Source organism: Gossypium hirsutum, chromosome D05, assembly GCF_007990345.1.
Source record: "Gossypium hirsutum isolate 1008001.06 chromosome D05, Gossypium_hirsutum_v2.1, whole genome shotgun sequence".
Taxonomy (NCBI): domain Eukaryota; kingdom Viridiplantae; phylum Streptophyta; class Magnoliopsida; order Malvales; family Malvaceae; genus Gossypium; species Gossypium hirsutum.
The window spans coordinates 23,184,018-23,208,555 of record NC_053441.1 but is presented as its reverse complement, the minus strand read 5'-3'; the positions used below and the strand labels follow the sequence as shown (position 1 = coordinate 23,208,555).

The 24,538-nt window shown below is 34.3% G+C and overlaps 3 protein-coding genes and 1 long non-coding RNA gene across 4 annotated transcripts; 2 read left to right on the top strand and 2 right to left on the bottom strand.

Annotated features, from left to right (window-relative positions):
* The first annotated feature begins 5,246 nt into the window (after positions 1-5,246).
* On the top strand, positions 5,247-9,888 carry LOC121217862 (uncharacterized). The gene is made up of 2 exons (XR_005914071.1): positions 5,247-8,136; positions 9,551-9,888. It is a non-coding gene; the product is annotated as an uncharacterized lncRNA (long non-coding RNA).
* Positions 9,889-13,768: 3,880 nt separating this feature from the next.
* On the top strand, positions 13,769-14,312 carry LOC121217119 (uncharacterized). The gene is made up of 2 exons (XM_041092680.1): positions 13,769-14,083; positions 14,244-14,312. The coding sequence occupies exons 1-2, from the start codon at positions 13,769-13,771 to the stop codon at positions 14,310-14,312; spliced, it is 384 nt and encodes a 127-aa protein (XP_040948614.1).
* Positions 14,313-16,030: 1,718 nt separating this feature from the next.
* Positions 16,031-17,735, bottom strand: LOC121217118 (pollen-specific leucine-rich repeat extensin-like protein 1). The gene has a single exon (XM_041092679.1). The coding sequence runs from the start codon at positions 17,733-17,735 to the stop codon at positions 16,149-16,151; it is 1,587 nt and encodes a 528-aa protein (XP_040948613.1). The 3' UTR covers positions 16,031-16,148.
* Positions 17,420-21,480, bottom strand: LOC107914104 (titin-like). The gene has a single exon (XM_016842859.2). It carries the CDS (start codon positions 20,606-20,608, stop codon positions 18,272-18,274), a length of 2,337 nt encoding a protein of 778 aa, XP_016698348.2. The 5' UTR covers positions 20,609-21,480; the 3' UTR covers positions 17,420-18,271.
* Between the last annotated feature and the right edge of the window lie 3,058 nt (positions 21,481-24,538).

Genomic DNA, 24,538 nt, shown 5'->3' with positions numbered 1-24,538 from the left:
TTGAATTTAAATTGTACCATTTAATAAAGCTCAAAAAAATATTGTGTGTTGGCCTGATTGTTAGTGTGTTCATCACCCTGAGTGTGGTTTAAGTTCGAGTCGCATTGCTATTAGGGCTTTGCCCTCCTTTTGTAATTCACTAAAAAACAAAAGCTCAAAATTTGTCATTAATTCTTATATTATGTATAAGTTGTGGATTTAGTTTTTAGATTTTAATTTGGTAAGTTTACTCTTTGTATTTTTTAAATTAGTCAATTTTAGTCCTTATACTTTTCGAATCTTTAAAATTTCAATGTAGATCCAAACAATAGTAGTTAAATCTATTTGTTAAATTTCGCTATTAGTCTTAACTATGCATAAAATTGTAGCTTCAGTTCACACTCTCTAATTTAGGTCATATATTTTTTAAGTTTTGAATTTCAATTTTGACACGAGCAATAGTTGTGAATCCATATATTTTTTTGGAGAGTAACTAGTTTATAATGTCACATGTGTGATATGTGATTTGTACATTTAATATTTTAATTAATTTTAAAAAATAATGTATTTCTATTTATTGTAATTAGTATAAATTATTGTTATTTAATATGTTGAAAAACAATTAAAATATATTAACTTTTAACAATTCAAATATTATAATAATAATGAAAATTCAAATCATATTAAAGCATTTTTACCATATTCAATGGACAATATAAGTTTACTTCATATAATTAATAAAAAAAATTTATTCAAAATAATAAATAATAAAAATTATAAATATATTTAATCATTCAAACATACTACTAATAAAAAATTTCTAATCACAGTGTAAACTATAAAAGAATGATATAATGTACATTATACTATTCACTATTTAGTTTTTATTAGTTAATAAATTCACTATAATAATATAATATATAATATATAATTAATATTATATAAGTATATTTTTATATTTTTTATAAATTAACTAAAATGTTATTATATAAACAATTAAAATTAAAGTAATATAAATTTTCTTTTTACTTATTAATGGAAATATAATATTTTAAATATAAAGTAATTCAATATTAAATTTAAATTATTTACTGTATACAATATTATGTAATAAAAATGTCCTAATGGAGTAAGAATTATTATTTATAGGTATGATAAATTTTATTGTGAAGTAAATTTATTTAATTAAATTAAAATTATTATTTGTAAATGTGATAAATCTCATAAATAAAAAATAAAATGACAAGTTCAATAATATAATGAATAACAATTGTTATATTGATCGGTTCAAAAGTTTCTCCAAATTTGTGATTATAGATGGAGATTATAGAATGTGGAAATAGTAAGGTAACATGGTATATTTGTCGCGTGAAAATTTTGAAATAACAAAACTTAATTAATTTAATAAAGTTTCTCCAAACATATTCAGGATTTTACTCAAAGGGGAACAAAACTTCTAAATCTGAACGATCATTTTCTTAACATAAAAAAGTGACTATTCTTCTCGGATAATTTTTTTTGTTATCCAACAAATTAATTTAATATTTTTTAAAAAGTATGAACGATTTAACTGTAACAAAATTAAAAGAAAAAAAATTATATTATATAAAATTAAATATTTCTTTCTAATACACAAAAAATAATAACTAATACTATGCTAAAAATTTCACAAATATCATTATAATTCAAAAAATTAAATTTAAAACACTTGGCCTTAGTCCTATTTCTCAATACTAGACATATATCCTAAATTGCACCATCCATTTTTTCATAAGATCGAATTCATCAATGATAGAATCTGTTGAAAATTCTCGAGCTCTCTTTTTCGATGTATGCCACCAAGTAAGTTGAAAGAAAATCATCCTCCATTTTGTTGCAAAACCTTGTCTTCACAATTTTCATGGCTGAAAATGCTAGTTCGATTGTTGCAATAGACACGAGAATAGTAGGCACAAGACGAATAATTCTATCAAGAAGAGGATAAATACTTGACTTATTTGTCTTAGCTAGCACTTGACACAACTTGGCAACTATAGAAGTTTTCTGCAACTCTGTGCTTTGATGAGCATTGAGTTGAAAACGCTCCAATTGAATCTTCATGTGTAGCTTTTCTTGCTCCGTAAAATAGTCCAGATAAAAATCATTCATAAGCTTGCAAATGTCTTCCACTTGAAAAGTTTTGTGATTGTCACGTGGATCCAAAGCGGAGGTAAGAATAAGTAACTCCCCTACCTCATCATTAAAGCGAGAATTCATTTTTGTTAGCAATGAATCGGTACTAGCAATGAATATATCAAAACTGATAGTGATGCTCAATTGTGAGGTTATCTCTTGCATGCTAGTATGGATATGGGTCAAATCAATTAATTTTAAAATTTGGCTTTAAAGTCCATGTTAGACCTTTAAATTTAGTCATTCAAAGTCCATCATACATTAATATCTGATTATTATTATTATTAAAGTTATATAACTAAAAACAAAAAAATAATTTGTTAATATAAAGTATTACCTTATGGCTTAAAAAGGTGAATTTTATGAAATACAATTTGATCAAGGGGGATGGATGTTATACAATGTGGACACCAAATTTAAAATACATGATAATTTATATATAAAATTCAAAAATCTGAAATTTCTAAGCCCCCTAGATCCATCCTTGTTAACATCCATCGTCCCCTTGTCTCTGTGGTATAGTTAAGATTATAGTGCCTTCGAAATGTTAATTGTTCAATTTAGTCTCTTTTAACTTTTATTTAAACTTAACAATTGTAATTTTGGCCTTTTTTATTTTAAAGTTTAAAATTCAATTTAAGTCATTTTGATACGAATTTTTTTAACTTTGGCCTTCCAAATTTTTTTAGTTTTATCTTGGTCTCTATCACATAACTCTTGACTTTGCCCCTACATGGGTTAAAATTGGCCGGATTAAAATATATGAACTAAATCCACAACTTATTCATAGTCATAAGGATTAATAGTAGAATTTAACCATTAATAAAAAAGTGTTTTGTTAAAATTTTTTTATGTTATTCCTAAACTACCCATGAAACCCTCCCTCAAACCCTTTAAATAGAATGATATAATCATGTTCATACCAACCCTTTCTAGTTATTGCAATAATAATGATGTGAGTTAAACCAAAACTTATTTAATTAGTATTAAAAATAATTATTAATACAGGAAACTGGGTGACCTCTGATAATAATAAAAAATTGAAACTTGGCAATGAGCTGGGTTGGTAGTGTGAATGGAAAATGATATTTAAGAATGTAATGTTTTCTTTTGAAATTTGAGGAGGAGAATAGAATATTCGTTAAACTCTTAAGCCTACAACATAATATTTTTATTATTAGATTAAAAATTTATTAGTAAAAATACGAGATTAAATTGTATACATATTTAAAAAATTATCTTTATACAAAATCTAAATCAAATGCATAATTATTATTTTCGTAGAAATTTTTTTAATTGATATAATAACATATGTAGTCATCAATATTTACACATTCTATTGCATTAATCCTAATTCTTAACCATTCAATAAATTTAACTCTCTACAATTACAAAATTTATTTAATATATTTAACCCAAAAAGCTATCTACGTTTTTCATCTCCTTCGTTGCTTTCACTAAAATTTTCCATCTCGCTTCACTATCACCATCTTTCATCAATCATCACCTTTCTTTTTACACCTAACCATTTTTCGTTTTATTTTATTAAAAGCCATCAATTATTTCTTTTCAAAACAAAATCCTTACCCTTCATTTTCCTTTCTTTTTATAATTACTATTAGAACGGATTTGTTTGAATATCCAAAACTAGAAATCAAGCCCCTTGAGATCTTTTAAACCCATCACCTAATATTTCGATCCTTGATTTGGCCTATCACTCTTCGAATTTCGCAAAAATTGCTTCAACGCTAAGTTTTTGGTTTGACCCGAAGCCTTGGGGTTCGATTAAGGATTGTGGTGAGCTCAAGTCAGTGGCTATGGGGGTTTAAGTGATTTGATTAGCTTAATATGGCTTCGACTTGTTGTTAATGGTTTTTGATTTTTTTTCTAACACCGGAAAAAAATTTCTATGATGTGGCCGACAGTGGTACCATTAACTATTTTTTTGGGAAAATAATTACTAATTTTATTTTGGGTTTAAAAGAAATTAAACAAATAATAAATTTTATTTGATGAATTTTTAAATAAATTAAAACTTAAATGACATGTTACGTATCTGTTGATTTTTTTAATCTACATGTCAATTCTTGATTGGTTAGACTTGCTACATAATTAAAAAAAGAAAATTTGTTTATGGACTAAATTTATAAAATTTATAAATATGGAGGGTTAAATTTGTTAAATTATTTATATATGACCAGAATTATAGAAATTATTAGTACTGAGAACTAAATGCATTGTTACGCCAATTAGAAAAAGTCGTGCCATTATTTTGGTTAACGATTTATGAAGAGTGACCAAAACAAAATCACTAAAAACATTATTGATGAAATTGAAAGTTTTTATAATTTGATGACCTAAAAAGAAATATATTGATAGTTGGGTGATTAATGCTATAGTTCACCCTAAAATACATATATGTTGTTATAAGTGTAAGCGAATTCATTAGTCACTAAATTATAGGTAAGTTTTCGTTTTGGTCACTTTACTAAAAAAAGTTACAATTTGGTCACTGAACTGTTTAAAAGTTTTCATTTGTGTCAATGAACTATTCAAAAAAAAATATTTCAATTATTGGGCTATTAATTTTCTTTTAAAGTTCCGCTAGCGAGTTCCAAGCAACAATTCAACGATTGATATGATGGATCAATACCTAAACATGAGTAGATGAACATATCTTAGGTCCAATTCGATTTGACGGTCAGTGTTAAAGATTAAAGCAAAAAAATGTTTAAATTTTGGTTTGCAGATTCGTGACATGCGAAGTTGTTTCATGAAAAAAATTTAAATGTATAAGAGAAGGGGAAAGAAAGATTTCGATTAGTGCAGGAAGTGCGAACAGTGTAAGCCTTATGGCATCAATTTTAACAGGCTAGTGACTTGAATGAAAATTTTTGAATAATTTAATGACCAAATTATAATTTTTTTAATTAAGTAACCAAAACAAAAATTTATCCATAGTTTAGTAATTTCCCTTGTTATAAAGTCTTATTCCTTATCTCAGCCATTATTACTGGACCACGGGCTTTGCAAATTTATACCTGGGCTTGATCCAGCTCATTACTCATTAAATTTTCAGCCTATTCCATCTTTTTTGTTTTCTCTTTGCCCTAATACTTATTGCTTTCCGGCGTCTTGCATCTCTCCATATTCTTAGAAAAAAAAAAACTGTTTTTGTTAACCCACCGCTGGCTCCATCTCCACCACTGCCTTCTCATTCGCACAATATATACAGCACTCATATACACGTTTATATTAGTTGTGTGTATATTGTCAGGTACTTGAAGAACAACCCCAAGCATTAAAATACCACAAAGCTGTGAGATCTCAGGGCTTTCATTTCTTTTTATCACCTTTAGAAAATACCCAATTTTGTATTTGACTCCCAAAGCCATTTCTTTTAGTTGAGATGAAGGCGCGGTTAAAAGAAATGCTATCTTGATGTACATGCAAGCTAGAAACCTTTATCTGACTTGCCAGTTTTGGTTTTATTTTTTGTTTTTGTGTGCAGATTTTGTTGTAATGGTAAGTTTTCATTACTTTCTTTTTTTTGCCCGGGGGGGGGTTAAAAACATGTTTTTGAACTTTAAATTTTGGTTTAGTGGATTTTGCCCAATGATGGAAAACTCATTGAATGGAGCAGTTCGACTGATTTTCGCTTTAGAGCATTTACTATCATCATTTGTTGTTCAATTCCTTTTCCTCTTCCACTTCCTCCCCTTCCGTTTCTCTATCCTTTCTGGTTCCTGTGATAACTCTCTCCTCTTTCCCTGTTCTCTTTCTCTATTCTTTCTATCTATAATTCTATTTATCTTCTTATTGACACAGATGATGGTTGATAAATTCTCTTAATGAAAACCAGTTTGTTAATACTGTGAATGACCAGATATAGCTATGAGATCTGAGGGCTTTGTTGAACATTTTGATTGTAGGATTATCATTCTGTTTTTTTTCTCATGTGATTTGCATCTTGATTATACTCATGCGTACCCTTAGCTGAATGCATTGTTATTAGCGGTTTTCTGCAATGAGATTGTATTTTTGGCTGTTAATTGGCCTTTAGTAACTCCAGTACAGTATGGAATTGTAATGCTATCGAATAGTTGTATGATCTCATTGGATATGTTGTATGGGTCTTTAGTTTCATTAATCTTATGAACTATGTCAATCTCACTGGCAATGTCATACTTGAAATTAGTCTTTTGTTGCTAGATGAAGCTTCATTTCCTTCTTGATGCTTTTATTGCGTCTATTTCATCAATTATTGTATCCGACCCGCTTCTTCTTTAGTTGCTAATTTGAAACCATTAAACATTTAATTGTCTGAGAAAATATTGTGAACCCTTTTTCTGGTTTAATCCCAACTGGTATTTGTAAGTACGTTACCTTCCTAGTGATTCACTATGGTTCTAGTCAATATTTCACTGCTTTTGATACCATCTGTGTGACATATGCTTAATGAATTTCAGAGGTTTTGGCATGTGCCCAATGGCGAGAAAAAGCTGATACATTGGGTAGTTCTTTTGCTACTTAGTCTTGTTGTTGTTTACCTTTTTCACCAAGCTCTGAAATTATTGATTGGAATGAAAGTCATGAGCATCACTATTGTTGAATTATGTTACTAAAGTTATATTTCTTTCTTTGAAATATATCTTCCTTGTTGTTATAGGGCTTTTAGGGTATCTAAAGCTTGATTAGAGCCTTGGTGACCATTGTACCTTTTGCTTTCTCAGTATATACTCTTTTAGTAAATCATAGTTTCTTCTTTCAATGATGTTATGTAGGGTTTTAGAAACCTGTGCCTTGGGTTTGATTGAGACTTATTGCTGCTTTTGCCCCATGATGGAAAACTCATTTTTGATTGAATGGTTCTGGTTTTCTATTCTTCTCTGGCTTTTGCACTCCACCTCCTTTCTCTCTCTCTCTTTCTCTCTTGGATGGTCTTTATACTGGCTGTGTATTGGATGGTTTTCCAATACACACACACTATATCTTTCTATCTATCTATATCTATATAGACATTTCTTTGGTGGTAAGGTGGTGTAGGAAAAGCCATTGAATGATGTGTTTACAGTGAAACTGTACATGATGTTGGCATAGCCATGAGGTCTGAGGGCTCTGTTTGTTTGCACTTCTAGTGCATTTTGGAGGCAGATGTGTTCAGCCAAAAGGTGCTAATTTAGTTCAAATAGAACTGTGTAAGGAGTTTGTATCTTTTGACTTCTGGCATTAACAAATGCCATATACAGTGCTGAACTATAAATCTGTGTGTGTGCATATTTTTCACTTTCCTTTTCCTTCTATGAGTGTATTTTTAGTGAGCAATCTTAGAGATACCTTATACTTTATATTATGAATGTATTTAAGCCCAATGCTTCAGAGAAATGCAGACATAGTATTTCTGGTTGATTAAATCTGCATTTATATTTATATTTAATCTTTGCTGTCGTGAGATGGGTTTTCTATGGTTTTATTTGATAGTACATGTGTATATTTATCACCCCTTTTTTCTTCTATGAGCATATTTGGCATCGAGTTCACATTCCCTAAACACGCTTGGATGTTAGTTTGCTCATCAACCTGCCCTGCCCAATGATGAATACTTGTATAGGCTTAGAGGTGCCCACGTCATTGTTATTAGCCTCCATCCTCTCTACTATTTGTTATCTCTAGTTTTGGCTTCTTTTTCTTCTTCTCTCTTCGTTGTCGCAGTTGTTATTGTTGTTATTATTATTACTATTATTTTTATTATGATTTGTTAGTCCTTTTGACTATTGATGGCAATGGAAGTAGAGGATGTGGAAAGGTTATCAATGAAACTAAATAGTCTCACCATTGATGAATTTCTTAGAACTATTGAGTTCTGACCTCTGAGGGCATTGCAGGTTCTGTCACTGTATGATATCTGAAGATGAAATGAAATGTTTTGATTTTCATTGCTGAAGAGTTTGTTTTTGGGCATGGACAGGAGAAGTAACAGAAAATGTACTTGCTTTCTAATCTCCTATACTAGAGTAGAGGTGAATGTTATCTGTTGAAATTAATGCATGATCACCCTGCATAGCAATGTTGGCATTTCTGTTTTGTTGCATATAATATTATTATAATAATTTTTATTAAATTTATTTTTCTTAAAATACTTTTGATTGGATTTGTTGTCAATGAGATCGACCTCTTTCTTGTTCGACCTCAACTAGTATTTTCTATGCTCATTACCTGGTAATACTTGAGAAAGCATGTAATCTCAGTGATTCATTTTGGTTTTATTCCTTAATCAATTTCAAATGCTTTGACATGTGGCCAATTATGATACGGAGGGTATTTTGCTTTATTTTAACTATATCCTCCTTTTAAATTGTTTTTATAGGCTGTTCAGGGTTTTCGAAGCTTGATTAGAGCCTTTTCTGACCATTGTGCTTTTTGCTGTCTCAGTATATTCTCTTTTAGTAGATCATAGTGCTTTCCTCATGATGTTATGTAGGATTTTAGAAACTTGTCTTGGTTTAATCTAGACCTGCTGCCATTATTTTGCCCAATGATGGAAAACTCAATTTTGATTGGATTGTTCTCGTTTTCAATTCATCTTTGGCTTTTGCACTCCACCTCCTTTCATTCTCTCTCTCTCTCTCTCTCTCTCTCTCTCTCTCTCTCTCTCTCTCTCTCTTCACCACACATGTTATCTCCATTGGCAATATGTTGGGTATATTTCCCACACGCATATATATATACATACATATATAGATTTCTTTGGTGGTCAGGTGGTGTGCAAAAAGCTATTGATGAAGGTGATTACAGTGAAAAGTACATGATCTTGACATAGCTATGAGTTCTGAGGGCAATCATTTTGGTTGCAGTTTTAGATAGTTGTCAAAGGAAGATGTCTTTAATCACCCCCAAAAAGATGGTAATTTAGTCTGTATAATGTGTGTATATATTTGAGCTTCTGGCATTAATAAATGCTGTCTGAAGTGCTGAACTATAAACTCGTGCTTGTGTATTCTATACCTTTTCCCTCGAGTGTGCTTTTCCATGCTATCGTATCTTGCTTATGCTTGTTTTATAAATGTGTCATAGTCATTAATGCATCAGAGAAATTGCAAACTATAGAATTTATGGTTGATAAATGTCTATGCGTAAGAGCATTGTCCATTCTTTTTATTTTTCTGTTTCTGTTGTCCTTGTTGCTGCCATTGGTAGTAGAGGATTTGGAAAGGTTATCAATGAAATTAAATAGCACAGCATCGCTGATGAACTGTTTAGAGTTATGGAATTCTGACCTTTGAGAGCGTTGCAAGTTCACTGTATGATTAAGTATTTGAAGATGAAATGTTTTGGTTTTAATTTTAGCATCTCTCCCAATGTCTATGGTAATGAATCATTTTACCACATGTATGTACAGATTTGTTTTGTGGTCAGGTGGTGTGTGAAAAGTGAATGCGTTTACATGATGTTGACATAGCCATGAGTTCTCAGCGCACCTGTTGGTTGCAGTTTTAGAGATTAGAAGATGCTAATTTAGTGGGAATAGAACTGTGTATAACTTGGGGCATTTAATAAATGCTGTGTACAGTGCCCAACTATAAGCAAATGCTCCTGTATTTTTCACTCTCCTTTCTCCCGAGTGTACTTATCCACGCTGTCTTTGAATTATTATATTATTACAATATCAATGTTTGGGCTTAAGCTGATAGATCTCTTCCTAAACCAAATGTACAATGCGAACTTTTGCCTTTTCTATTATTAATGGTTTGTAACTTTGAATATAAAATGCAACTAGATTATGATGTGCCCAAATATGTCATAATATATTATAATTTTATATAAAAATTAAATGACTGACCCCTTATTATAGAACATAATTGATTACTCATTAAAACATAAAAAATAAAAAAAGACTCATGAGACCGTAATATTCTGGTATTTATTGAAGAAAAAAATAAAAATTATCATTAGTGATTATTTATTGATTTTATATAAAACTAAAATCATTTTCATTTGTAATGAGTACAGATGGTGTTTTTCTGTTTTATTCTAAAACAAAATCCATCTATCTGTTAAATTGGAAAATCTATGAAGAATTTTGTTTCAGTAGGCAATAAAAATTATGTTATTATGTTTGAATACCAATTTAAATTTATTAATGCTTTTGAATATTTGAGCAGACACTACAACTTTAAATGTATTTTTGAAGTACAACCAAGTATGTAATTTAGTTTTCTAGATTAGTTACTGGTTGGTTTTGGTATATATTATCAAATTAGTTTGTATTCATGAGTTGATTGCGTATATTGACTTTTATTATTAATAAATATTGTGCGATTATTGAAGTCATCAACAATAAAGAACAAATGAATTAGTAGAAAATGACAAGTAGAGTTGTGTACTCATAATTTTATTTCTTTAACAAACAAATAAAAAATAAATAAGCGAGGCAAGCTAAAATTAAAAGTAAAACAAAACAACAATAAATAAGAAAATATGAGAAAATCAATGAATAAAAACTATGTCAAACCAAATTCTTCATTTGATTCAAGGGTTTAATCATTTATGCAAATATGAATTTTAATGTTCTTTAGTAAACTGGTTATAGTTAGCGACGATCGACTAGTAATTTAATATCTTATTATCTTCTCGATAATCAATACAATTGCCATTAAATACTTCGTTGTTAACAAACAACCCTACAACGGTTGCTTGAGAATTTAATTTATCAATAGCCTTAAGAACGAAAGAAATCTAGTTTTAACAAACAAACGTACAATCAATGCTTATTTAAGTTAGATTGCATGCCCACATTGCACAAATAATCATGCAATTATCACAAATATTATAAATCAATTGATGGACCAATTATCTAATTGAGAAAATAATTATTTTAAGCTATCAAATACCGGTCGAATATTTAACAAACTCGAATAATTGTAATTAAACCAAAGGGCAAAGAAATATTAAGAACAATTCAATCTCACAAACCTGTCGAATCAAAACTTCGAATGTTACTTTAACTAGAAAAGAGAGTTTAGAAACTCATAAAACAACAAAAAAAAATTGAGAATGGTTACGTCTAAGTCTCCCTAATCTTATTCTAATGAGGTCTATTTGTAGAAAAAAAATAATATAACAAAGAAAATGCAAAAATACCGTTAATTAAATAAAGCAAGGTTTTTTTTATTATTTTCGTGTCAAACTTTCAAGCTGTTTTTTTTATATATTCTTGACATTTTTAATATATATATTTTAATATTATAACATTAAAACTTAAAATAAAAAAATAATATTTGAAATGAGCTATATATTTAATAATCCCAAATAATTTTTATTAGATGAAATATATTAATCTTTTTACTCTCGGCATAATTCTTTTTTACACACTATTGTAATTAATCTTTTCCTTTTATTAAACTAAAATATTAATTTACTTATATATAAATTTCTGGGATTAAATTATAAAATTGTGAAGAATACAGGTTAAATTTTAACCTTTAATATTTGATAAGCATCAATGGGTAAAAACTTGAGAGGTAGAAGGAAACACCAGACCACCTCTTCATTTTGTTCAGTATCTATCTGTCTCAGATTCAATATTGTGTTCCAAGCGGGGTATGCATGTTTCAAGGTCAGTACACTTTTCTTTTATCCTCTTTTTCGCTATTGATTCGTATTACTGCATGGAAGATCTGTCTGCTTTAAATTTCAATTTCAGATGGTTCAGAGAACTACACATTTTTCTTTTATTTTTTAATTTAGTCCAGAACTTATTGAAATGCATCAGTTATTTTTTATTTTTCACTTTGGAAATTTCCTTTCACTAATGCCATCATAAGCATTTTTTGGGGGCTTAATTTGAAGAACAACTCTTTCTCTCTTTCTTCATATGGACATGGCTGCTTATGTAGTTAGGGCTTTTAATGAAGATCAGTTTGGTTAAAACCACAAATCATGGGTAGATATTTGAGGGGGTTTTTTTTTTTGCAAGCTTTGACCTTGCTTCCTTTGTCTCCTTGGCATATGATTTTTCATGTAATTGATTAATTAGCTGTAGTTTACAATAAAAAAACTTGTGGTTTGTTGGGAGTAATAGTAGTTAAAAATCGTTTTTTTTTTTAAATTGCTTAATTTATTTTTCTTGGTGACCATTTAATTCAACTTTCATGCGTTTTTGTTGGTTGCACTTTATCTGTTTCTTCCATCAATGTGAGCATCGTCTGTCTTCTTCAACTACTGCTGTCTGTTAGCAAGACTTGTCAGTGTTCTGTTTCTTTTAATCCTAGCTTGCAATTTATTCGTGTTTCCTGGTAACCCTTAATGCTTCATTTTAGCAGTTTTCTTTTCTTTTTTTTTTTGGAGTCATTGCCTCAGGTAGTTTCATTGATTTTCATTTTGAAACTCCATTGTTGTTTCTGCCAAACCTGTTCTAGTTGTCTTTTATTCCTTAAGGTGTGTGTATTGGCTTTTATGAAAATTATGAGCGTCACTACCATTTCATTCTGACAATAATGAATCTCAAGGGTTTTCCATAAAAGATCTCACGGATTATAGATCTTTCAACTAGTGGAATTTTTTCTCATTTCTGAAATTTATTGTAAAATGCTTTAGATGCGGCATGCTATTGATTTTCTTGGACTGAATATAAGATGATTGATTAAAGGTATAATGCAGCCTGGCTATTTACTTTTAAATTGCGATTTTCCATATTCGATAAAGAAATTTTAAACTAGAGTTTCTTCTTAAATGAATGCATTCTATTATTTGAATGGGGCTTTTTTTAATCTTGTCTTGAATGTGTACTACATAATTGGGGTCACATACTACAGAAATCCTTGGGCTGTTGTTTTCTTCTATATTGATTACAGTATAGAAATGCTTATGCCACAGCTTCTTCTGCTATTGCTGTCATTACTATTGTAATAGTGGCCTATACGGCTTGTTCCAATAGTTTCCAATTTGTTAAGACTTTCAATAAATAAATATGCGGTTTACATTTGGTCTAATGGTATCTCCATGTATTATATCTTGTGTTGCAGTTTTCCAATACAATAGCATAGGAGATCCTTACGGACATTCATACCAGTTCAAAGCAAGATTGCTGCAATCTTATGCTAATACTACTAAAGCAGAATATCTTGTAAATAGAAGAGGAAAGGAAAATTTTGAGAAATGAAAATAGCCCTCTCTCTCCTTATAAACAGATTCTATTGTGGTTGTCAGACTCTGCATTTTTAGTGGAGAAAGAGACCAACAGAATACTGGGGTAAAAATTTTGACCACGGAGGAAAACCAAAATGGAAAAACAGATTCAAAAATTCCAAAATGAGGTATCTTTTGTATCAATTACCATAGCAACACTTATCATCACCTTCCTCTTCCTCCAAACCCCCAAAACATGCATCCCACCAAGTGCTCTCCAAAAGCCTCACTTGAGATTCCCCAACTCGACCTGTGACTCTACCCCTCGCCACTACCTTCCTCTTTCCAAGAAGAATGCCCGCCTCTGGTCCTCCAAATCTTGGATGACCCAGGTCTCTTTACTCAATTCTTCACCCAACTGTACCAAAATGGTCTCTTAAAGAACCACTCCAAGGTCCTGTGTGTCTCTGCTGGGGCTGGCCATGAGGTCATGGCTCTATCCAAAATGGGTCTTAAGAATGTTATAGGTGTTGAACTGATAGAATCCTTGCCTTTGGTTAGCAGGGCCAATCCCCATAATCTTCCCTTCTTTGATGGGGCTTTTGATGTTGCCTTCACTGGTCATTTGATGGCGGCCTTGTATCCCTTGCGGAATGCAGAGGAGATGGAGAGGACTGTCAGAAATGGTGGAGTGTGTGTGGTGGTTGTGGATGAATGTGGTGAGGAGGAGGTCAAGGAGATTGTTAGGTTGTTTAGGAGGTCTCGGCTGCTCAGCTCTTCTGATGTTACCTTGAATGGAAGGAGAGTAACAAGAATTATAATGAGAAAAAAAGCTTCTGATTAATCTTTTTTATACTGCAGTGATCTATATGTGTTCATTTGTGTATATTTGTTGGTTACAGTATCGTAGTATTGTTGTTATGAATGGAAAAAACTTGAATTCTGAATGCTGGTGATACAAACAGGTAGAAGCAGAACTGAAAAAAGCCTTGAAATTTGTTGAGAATCTTGAGATACCTCAGATACTTACATAGTGAGGTGAAAGCTGAAGGTAGGTCTGGCAGGCTGATTTGTTTTTGGCAGTTTCTTGTACAATTAAATTTGTTATTCCCAAGGCTTTAAGTGTTCCAGTTGGTTTTGCCTATGGTCTTTGATTCATGTTTTTTATATTGAAATGATATGAAACTAATTTCTGAAAACAATTGCTCCTATACAAATGGGCTTGTATTTCCTTTAAAAATGTCAAGCATCGATGTCCTGAGGAAAGATTGCAAAGATCTGCATTGATTTAAACTGTTTCTAGCTGGTGTTTTCCTTTGAATGAAAGTCATTGAACTGGTGTTTATGTTAATTAATGCAGTAATATTCCATCCACTAGGGATTGTGTGATTTGGGTAGCATATTGTAGCTAAAGGAGAGTGAAAGAAAGACTTGGAAAGGTGCTGTAATTCATTGATTTTTTGAGTGGCAGTCCCTTAATCCATGAAGATGCGTGTTAAGTTCAATGCTTTTGTTATCACAGATTGTCATTTTCAGGCAGCCGATTGTTCCCAATTCAGGCTATCCAATTAAAGACGTAATTGCTAACACCAAAATATTCCAAATATTTGTTTATTCTGGACAAATTTTCCTTAAAGTAGAGCATTAGTTGATGTTTGAAGATGAATATTGCAGGAGCCTGTTCATATGTAAGGGAAAAGTTACACTGTCTGGGATATTACATGCTATTTAAAACAAACTACAAACTTACTGATTTTACAGTGATGGACTGAAACTCACCTAAGGGTGAAGCCTCTGGATTCTGGGTTTTCTGGTTGTTTAAGAGTTGGAGTTTCATGGCTTGGTCAACAACAACCTTTGATTTGGTAGCTTATTATAACTGTGAAAAGCTATTTAAATCTCCATACTCGAAATTTAGAACACGACACTTTATTGAGCTATATTCAACCTGCTTCTTAATATCAAAAGCTCAGTTGAACTCTGCTGTAGGCAACATCTGTCTTAAGCTGTACTCAATGACTGCTCTACTCTAAGGAAGCCTCGCCTTGATCAACAATGTGGAGTACTTGGCAGAACTGAACACTTCTAGGTAACTAATAAGTGTTTGCAAGCTTCTGTTTACTTGATTTATTCTTATTTGTTGCATTTTGATTCCTAATTAGTTGCTTTAAAAGCAGAAATTATCATTTCCAGTTTGCTTTGTATTCCACTGTAAAGGGTATGATTATTGAGCATATTTTTGCATCTCGAAATCCTTGGACTAACTTTTACTGTGCACGCTGTATCCAGTAGATGGATGATGATTGATTTTAGTGTTGGATGTGTATGGTTCAGACATGACATCTTTTCTACCCCCTCTCCATTTAGACTCCCTTAACAATAACTTGTATGACTATTGTTGAAGGAAAGATGAGGGACTAACTCCCTCTGCTTTATCCCATTTCTTGATAATATGCAGAGCAAAGGCATGGGTGGTGGAACATAACATATGCAGACTCCAGAGGAAGCAAATTCAACTACCAAACGGGCTTGAAGGGGCTGCCAGAACAGAACACTCTGCTCCTTACAACTCCCCAGCGGCTGTATAAACTCCCATGATTGAATGCTTCTTGTTTTGAAGTTGAGCCAGGTCAGACTCCAATTGAGAAAAGCTTCTTCTTGTTGCACTAACTTTCATGAAGAATTTTATCCAAAAATCATAATAGTTATATGTTTATTGAGGTACAACATTTAGTGTTAAAGCCGTGAACAATGCAAACCACAATGAGATTAAAATTTTCTCAGAAGTGAGAAGTCAACGGTATTGTCTGAGTGCAGACTCAAAGGTTATCATCAGTGTATAAATGGAGAAATACTAAATGCTAGCAATTTCATCTTTTTCTTGCTTTAAGTAATTTAATGACTATCACAATGAGTGAGACAAGAAATGCTGATCCTGCAAACATTAAGGGTTTCTGCAGTTTAGTCTTTTTGGGCTTCTCCTCCATAGCTGGTCCCTCGATTGGACCTTTATCTTTGTCAGTGTCTATTTCAGGAGATGTCGTAATTCCATATTCTTCCTCATCGGTTTCTTCTCCAATTTCATCCTCCGTACCCTCAGTTTCATTTTCCTGATCTAATTCTTGTTTATCTGATTCATCTTCAAGTTGCTGCTCAGTGTCATCTTCCTTTGGCTCTTGATCAGGTCCAGGTTCCATTAAAGATTGTTCAGAATTTAAATCTTCTGCTTGATGATCCTCATCTCTAATTCTTTTATCTTCATCTTGAATTGGTGGTAAACTTGGTAACTCTGATTGTTGAGTTGCTTGACCTGCTGTATCCTCTGTTTCTTCTGCCCATGGCTCTTCCTCTACTTCTTCAACCTTATGAATCTCATCAGGAGGTTCCTTTTCTTGGAGTTCTTTGTTTGCTGCCACCTCTGTCAACGGTGGTTCAAGTTCACTTATCTCAGGCTCCATTATTTCTGGTTCTGAAGATGCTTGTTGAGCAGCTGATGCGACCTTCTGTTCAGGGATTTTTTCTGGTGGTGTTTCCTTAACCTTATGAGTTTCCTCCACTGCTTCAACCTCGGGTTCTTCAGGTTCTGTTTGCATTACCTCTTCTTCAGCATTTTCAGGTTCGCCATGAATTGCATTTTCCACTTCCTTTGTTTCTTCCTTCTCAATCTTCGCTCCAATTTCTTCCTCTTTTTTAGACTCAGATTCCTCTGGTTCTTTCTCAAAACTAGTTTGGTTCCCAACCTCTTTACAAGCTTCAGCTTGCGATTGATCAATTTCATCAGTACTTTGAATCTTTCTCTCGACAGTCTTCTCCTTAGGTACCTCTTCAAGTTCCTTATTTTCAACCAACTTTGGTTTTGGTACCTTTTCCTCAAGACTTTCCTCTTTGGTTGCCTTTCCAGGTTCCTTCTTCTCAACCAACTTTAGTTTTGGTACCTTTTCCTCAATACTCTCCCCTTTGGGTTCCTCTTCAGGTTCCTTAGTTTCAACCAGCCTTGATTTTGGTACATTTTCCTCAACACTCCCCTTCTTGGGTGTGTCTTCAGGTTCCTTCTTCTCGATCAACTTTGGTTTCCATACCTTCTTCTTAATACTCTCCACCTTAGGTATCTCTCCAAGTTCCTTCTTCTCAACCAACTTTGATTTTGGTGCTTTTTCCTCAACCCTCTCCTCCTTGGGTGCCTCATCAGGTTTCTGCTTCTCAACCAACTTTGGTTTTGGTACCTTTTCCTCATCGGTCTCCACCTTGGGTAACTCTTTAGGTTCCTTATTCTCAATCAACTTTGGTTTCGGTAATTTCTTTTCAACACCCTCCAGCTTGGGTATCTCTTCAGGTTCCTTTTTCTCAACCAACTTTGATTTTGGTACTTTTTTCTCAACAGTCTCCCCCTTGGGTACCTCTTTAGGTTTCTTCTCAACCAACTTTGGTTTTGGTACCTTTTCCTCTATAATCTCCATCTTGGGTACCTCTTTAGGTTCCTTCTTCTCAACCAACTTTGGTTTTGATACCTTTTCCTCAACACTCACCCCCTTGGATGCATCCTCAGTTTCCTTCTTCTCGATCAACTTCGGTTTTGAAACCTTCTTCTCACCACTCTCCACCTTGGGTATCACTCCAAGTTCCTTCTTCTCGACCAACTTTGGTTTTGGTACCTTTTCCTCAACATTCTCCCCCTTTGATGCGTCTTTAGGTTCCTTCTTCTCGATCGACTTTTGTTTTGGCACCTTCTTCTCAACACTCTCCACCTTGTGTACCTCTTCAGGTTTTTTCTTCTCAACCAACTTCAGTTTTGCTACTTTTTCCTCAACATTCTCCCCTTGGGATGCCTCTTCAGGTTTCTTCTTCTCAACCAACTTTAGTGTTGGTACTTTCGCCTCACCAGTCTCCACCTTGGGTACCTTTTCAGGTTCCTTCTTCTCAACCAACTTTGGCTTTGGTACCTTTTCCTCAACAATCTCCACCTTGGGTGTATCTTCAGGTTCCTTTTTCTCGATCAACTTTGGTTTTGGTGCCTTCTTCTCAACACTCTCCACCTTGGGTACCTCTTCAAGTTTTTTCTTTTCAACCAACTTTGCTGCTTTTTCCTCAACACTCTCCCCTTGGGTGCCTCTTCAAGTTTCTTCTTCTCTACCAACTTTGGTTTTGGTACCTTTTCCTCAACACTCTCCACCTTGGGTACCTCTTTAGGTTCCTTCTTCTCAACCAACTTTGGTTTTGGCACCTTTTGCTCAACACTTTCCTCCTTGGGTACCTCTTCAAGTTTCTTCTTTGCAGCCATCATCTGTTTTGGCACCTTCTCAGGTTCAGCCTCCTTTTCGACCAACTTTGGTTTGGGCATCTTTTGCTGAATGCTTTCCTCGGTTACCTCTTTAGGTTTCTTCTGTTCAGACAACATCAGTTTTGGTACTTTCTCAGCTTCAGCATCGACCAACTTTGGTTTTGGCACCTTTTGCTCAACACTTTCCTCCTTGGGTACCTCTTTAGGTTTCTTCTTTTCTGCCAACATCAGTTTTGGCACCTTCTCAGCTTCAGCTTTGACCAACTTTGGTTTTGGCAACTTTTGCTCAACACTTTCCTCCTTGGGTAACTCTTCAGGTTTCTTATTTTCAACCAATATCAATTGTGGTACCTTCTCTTCTTCAGCTTCGAGCAACTGTGGTTTTGGCACCTTTTGCTCAACACTTTCCTCCTTGGTTATCTCTTCAAGTTTCTTCAGTTCAGCCATCATCTGTTTTGGTACCTTCTCAGCTTCAGCCTCCTTTTCGACCAAATTTGGTTTGGGCACCTTTTGCTCAATGCTTTCCTCCTTGGTTACCTCTTCAGGTTTCTTCTTTTCAGCCAACGTCAGTTTTGGTACCTTCTCAGCTTCAGCTTCAGCATTGACCAGCTTTGGTTTTGGCCCCTTTTGCTCAATGGTTTCCTCCTGTACCTCTTCAGGTTTCTTCTTTTCGGCTAGTTTTGGTACCTTCTCATCTTCTGCTTCAACTTCAGCCTCCTTTTCAACCAACTTTTGTTTTGGCGCCTTTTGCTCAACACTTTCCTCCTTGGTTACCTCTTCAGGTTTCTTCTTTTCAGCCAACGTCAGTTTTGGTACTTTCTCAGCTTCAGCTTCTACCAACTTTGGTTTTGGCACCTTTTGCTCAACGTTTTCCTCCACCTGTACGTCTTCATGTTTCTTCTTTTCAGCCAATTTCAGTTTTGGTACCTTGTCATCTTCAGCTGCGACTTCAGCCTCCTTTTCGACCAACTTCTGTTTTGGCACCTTTTGCTCAACACTTTCGTCCTTGGTTACCTCTTCAGGTTTCTTCTTTTCAGCCAACATCAGTTTTGGTACTTTCTCAGCTTCATCTTCTACCAACTTTGGTTTTGGCACCTTTTGCTCAATGTTTTCCTCCATCTGTACCTCTTCATGTTTCTTCTTTTCAGCCAATTTCAGTTTTGGTACCTTCTCAGCTTCAGCTTCAGCTTCAGCCTCCTTGGGTACCTTTTCAGGTGCCTTCTTCTCAACCAACTCTGGTTTTGGTACCTTTTCCTCAACAATCTCCACCTTGGGTGTGTCTTCAGGTTCCTTTTTCTCGATCAACTTTGGTTTTGGTGCCTTCTTCTCAACACTCTCCACCTTGGGTACCTCTTCAAGTTTTTTCTTTTCAACCAAATTTGCTACTTCTTCCTCAACACTCTCCCCCTTGGGTGCCTCTTCAAGTTTCTTCTTCTCTACCAACTTTGGTTTTGGTACCTTTTCCTCAACACTCTCCACCTTGGGTACCTCTTTAGGTTCCTTCTTCTCAACCAACTTTGGTTTTGGCACCTTTTGCTCAACACTTTCCTCCTTGGGTACCTCTTCAAGTTTCTTCTTTGCAGCCATCATCTGTTTTGGCACCTTCTCAGGTTCAGCCTCCTTTTCGACCAACTTTGGTTTGGGCATCTTTTGCTGAATGCTTTCCTCGGTTACCTCTTTAGGTTTCTTCTGTTCAGACAACATCAGTTTTGGTACTTTCTCAGCTTCAGCATCGACCAACTTTGGTTTTGGCACCTTTTGCTCAACACTTTCCTCCTTGGGTACCTCTTTAGGTTTCTTCTTTTCTGCCAACATCAGTTTTGGCACCTTCTCAGCTTCAGCTTTGACCAACTTTGGTTTTGGCAACTTTTGCTCAACACTTTCCTCCTTGGGTAACTCTTCAGGTTTCTTATTTTCAACCAATATCAATTGTGGTACCTTCTCTTCTTCAGCTTCGAGCAACTGTGGTTTTGGCACCTTTTGCTCAACACTTTCCTCCTTGGTTATCTCTTCAAGTTTCTTCAGTTCAGCCATCATCTGTGTTGACACCATTTTTTGGATGAAAAACGGGGTCGACTTGGGTTTTGAAGAAAACGAAAAAACGGGAGTCGCCACCAATCCTTTTTGGGGTGTGATTGGGTCACCTTGGAAAGAGGTTGTTTTTAATAAATAATTTGATCTTATTAAAACAACGGTTTTGGTCTACGAAATTTAGGAAACGGGTTCGGGAGTCGGTTACGTACGAGGAAGGGTTAGCACCCTCGTAACGCCCAGAAATTGGTACCTAGTTGATTATCTAATGTCTTGATGTTGAAAATTGAGAACCTGAAAGAATTAAAAAAAATACGATCCTAGCATTAAAGTTTTGGAAAAAGAAGTATATTTCACGTTAATCGAGAAAGAGAATCGTATTCAGTAAGTTAGAATACAATGTCTCAAACTCCCGATACGCGAATAAAAATGCTTATTTAAAGATATTTTAGCCATCTCGGATTTAAAATGAGATCACGACCAGTAAGTTAGGACGCGACTCTTTTTAAGATCCCGGGATCATTTAGAATTTGAGCTTGAAAAGATTCGTGCATTTAGATTTATCGAGAAAAACGAAACCCAGTAAGTTAGGGCACGATTTTCTCGATTCCAAACACGAAATGCTATTTTTTTGAAAAAATAAATTTTGTTATATCGAGTAAAAATAAAGCACAAAATCATAGTGAAAGCAAATTACATTATTTATGCATAGCAAGATCATAATGAACATGAAAATATAAAAACGATGCAAACAATAGCAGTTAATTTGAACGATCAAATTTATAACATACAAAATAACACAATATAAAAAAACGAATAAATTTAAATCATCCATTCAAAATAATGACAAAAATGAAATAAATAAATAGCAAATACAATTAAGTATAAAAGATATATATAGACATGAGCTAAAATATGTGTGTACATGAATTAATAAAATATATGAAGTATATTTTAATAAAATAAATTAATATACGTATATATAAAAACATGTACATATATAGATGTATAAAACTAATGGAATACGAAAACAAAGAAATACATATAAAAAGTAAGTGTATACATATTGTAAAGTAAAAAAATATATGTACAAATTAAAGTTTTAAAATATGAAAATATACATATGTATACAAATAAATACGTTAATTTATATACGTGTTAAAAATGTATTGAAAAGGTGTATGTATGTGGATTTTAAAAATATATAAAAGAGTATATTTTAAACTATAAAGATTATATATAAATATGTATATATTTATAAGAATGAAAACATGTATATAGATCTATAGATATGTACATAAGTTATAAAATGTATGAAAATATATAAGTATATATATATTATAAGAATAATGCATGTATGTCATACAAATATATGCATATATATATACGTACCAAAGGTTTAAATAAAATAAATAAAAATAAATAGGAAGAAATAATAATAATAACATTAATAATAATAGCAATAAAACAATGAACTAAATCATAATAATAATAAAAGGACTAAGTCGAAATGAAAACAAAATACTGGGCGAAATTGCAAAAATAAAACTAAATTGTGACATGCACTAAAAGGGGGTGGACCAAAATAATAAATAAACCGAAGCCAAAATGCAGTACAGCAGAGGGTTAGAATTGAAACAGAAATAAAAGCTTGCGGTTAGATTAAAAAAACAGAAAAGAACGAAACAAGGGTCAAATTGCAACGCGTTGCAAAGTCTGAGGGACTGCGCGCGCAATTATGCCATTTAGAGGAAACACGCGGATCCTTCCCCCGGGTCGGGTCACCGCGCGGGTCGGGGGGGGCCTCAAAACGGCGCCGTTTTATGACTTGTATAAATACAAAACAAATGCCCCAAAAATGTCATTTTATCCGTTTTCTAAAAAACGGAGAGCCTTTTCTCTCAAACCCTCCAAGGCCGGCCAAGATCCGGCCACTTCCGGTCATCGGGCCACCCTCCGTCGACCACCGTACACGGTGGTCGGAGGCACCAAATCGGATCCTTTTGGTCCGCCTCGAAGCCGACGACCTCTAGACCACGGATCCATGGTGAAATGTTGGGGAAGACGAGCCCAAGACCCGGAAACGAGGAGAGACCATTCGTCTCTTCCTCCACCGGCGACGACGAAGACGGGCTCCGGCGCCGGCCTTCGAAAACGAATAGGTCCATTTCTTTCCCCTTTTCTTTTGTTTTTTAAAGAGTAGTGTAACAAAAAAATAAATAAAAAAAGAAACGCCAGAACAGAAAAGGAAGGCAATCTACCTTCTCGGTTTTTCTTCTTTTTATTAAGTTGTTCTTTTCACCGGAAAAAAACCCCCTTTTACATTTTTCTTTTTCTCCTTATATAGCCGATTTTGATACATCTTTATCTATTTCTATTATTTTGCGCTGTTTTGCTCTTGCTTTGCGTGCTGTCCTTGCAGGTAATTGATGGGAGCAGCTGGTGGCGTCGGTGGCAGAAACTAGAACGGCGGTAGACGTTAGGAGCCCCAGGGACGTGCGGCGCCTTAGCTAGGGTTTCAGAAAAGCTGAAACCCTATGCTGACCTTTGTTGGGCCTTGCTGTAATGGGCTGTTTGGGTAGCGGGCCACCGGGTAAATGGGCCTGCAACAATCTGTTTTGGTACCTTCTCAGCTTCAGCCTCCTTTTCGACCAAATTTGGTTTGGGCACCTTTTGCTCAATGCTTTCCTCCTTGGTTACCTCTTCAGGTTTCTTCTTTTCAGCCAACGTCAGTTTTGGTACCTTCTCAGCTTCAGCTTCAGCATCGACCAGCTTTGGTTTTGGCCCCTTTTGCTCAATGGTTTCCTCCTGTACCTCTTCAGGTTTCTTCTTTTCGGCTAGTTTTGGTACCTTCTCATCTTCTGCTTCAACTTCAGCCTCCTTTTCAACCAACTTTTGTTTTGGCGCCTTTTGCTCAACACTTTCCTCCTTGGTTACCTCTTCAGGTTTCTTCTTTTCAGCCAACGTCAGTTTTGGTACTTTCTCAGCTTCAGTTTCTACCAACTTTGGTTTTGGCACCTTTTGCTCAACGTTTTCCTCCACCTGTACCTCTTCAGGTTTCTTCTTTTCAGCAAACTTCAGTTTTGGTAAATTCTCAGGTTCAGCTTCATCCTCCTTTTGGACCAGCTTTGGTTTTTGCACCTTTTGCTTAACACTTTCCTCCTTGGGTACCTCTTCAGGTTTCTTCTTTTTAGCCAACATCAGTTTTGGTACTTTCTCAGCTTCATCTTCTACCAACTTTGGTTTTGGCACCTTTTGCTCAATGTTTTCCTCCATCTGTACCTCTTCATGTTTCTTCCTTTCAGCCAATTTCAGTTTTGGTACCTTCTCATCTTCAGCTGTGACTTCAGCCTCCTTTTCGACCAACTTCTGTTTTATTACCTTTTGCTCAACGCTTTCCTCCTTGGTTACCTCTTCAGGTTTCTTCTTTTCAGCCAACTTCAGTTTTGGTACCTTCTTAGCTTCATCTTCGACCAACTTTTGTTTTGGCACATTTTGCTCAACACTTTCCTCCTTGGGCACCTCTTCAAGTTTCTTCTTTTCGGCCAAAATCAGTTTTGGTACCTTCTCAGCTTCAGCTTCAGCCTCCTTTACGACTAACTTTGGTTTTGGCACCTTTTGCTCAATGCTTTCCTCCTTGGTTACATCTTCAGGTTTCTTCTTTTCAGCCAACGTCAGTTTTGTTACCTTCTCAGCTTCAGTCTCCTTTTGAACCATCCTTGGTTCTGGCACCATTTGCTCAACACTTTTCTCCTTGGGTACCTCTTCAGGTTTCTTCTTTTCAGCAAACTTCAGTTTTGGTAAATTCTCAGGTTCAGCTTCATCCTCCTTTTGGACCAGCTTTGGTTTTTGCACCTTTTGCTTAACACTTTCCTCCTTGGGTACCTCTTCAGGTTTCTTCTTTTCAGCCAACTTCAGTTTCAGTACCTTCTCAGCTTCAGTCTCCTTTTC

What these genes read in the sequence shown, in the direction of transcription:
- LOC121217119 (XM_041092680.1), top strand. Translation starts at nt 13,769, where the DNA reads ATGGCTCTATCCAAAATGGGTCTTAAGAATGTTATAGGTGTTGAACTG. An exon ending in TTACCTTGAATGGAAGGAGA is followed by an intron (nt 14,084 to 14,243) that starts GTAACAAGAATT and finishes TGATACAAACAG; the next exon opens with GTAGAAGCAGAACTGAAAAA.
- LOC121217118 (XM_041092679.1), bottom strand. Translation starts at nt 17,735, where the DNA reads ATGGAGATTATAGAGGAAAAGGTACCAAAACCAAAGTTGGTTGAGAAG.
- LOC107914104 (XM_016842859.2), bottom strand. Translation starts at nt 20,608, where the DNA reads ATGGTGTCAACACAGATGATGGCTGAACTGAAGAAACTTGAAGAGATA.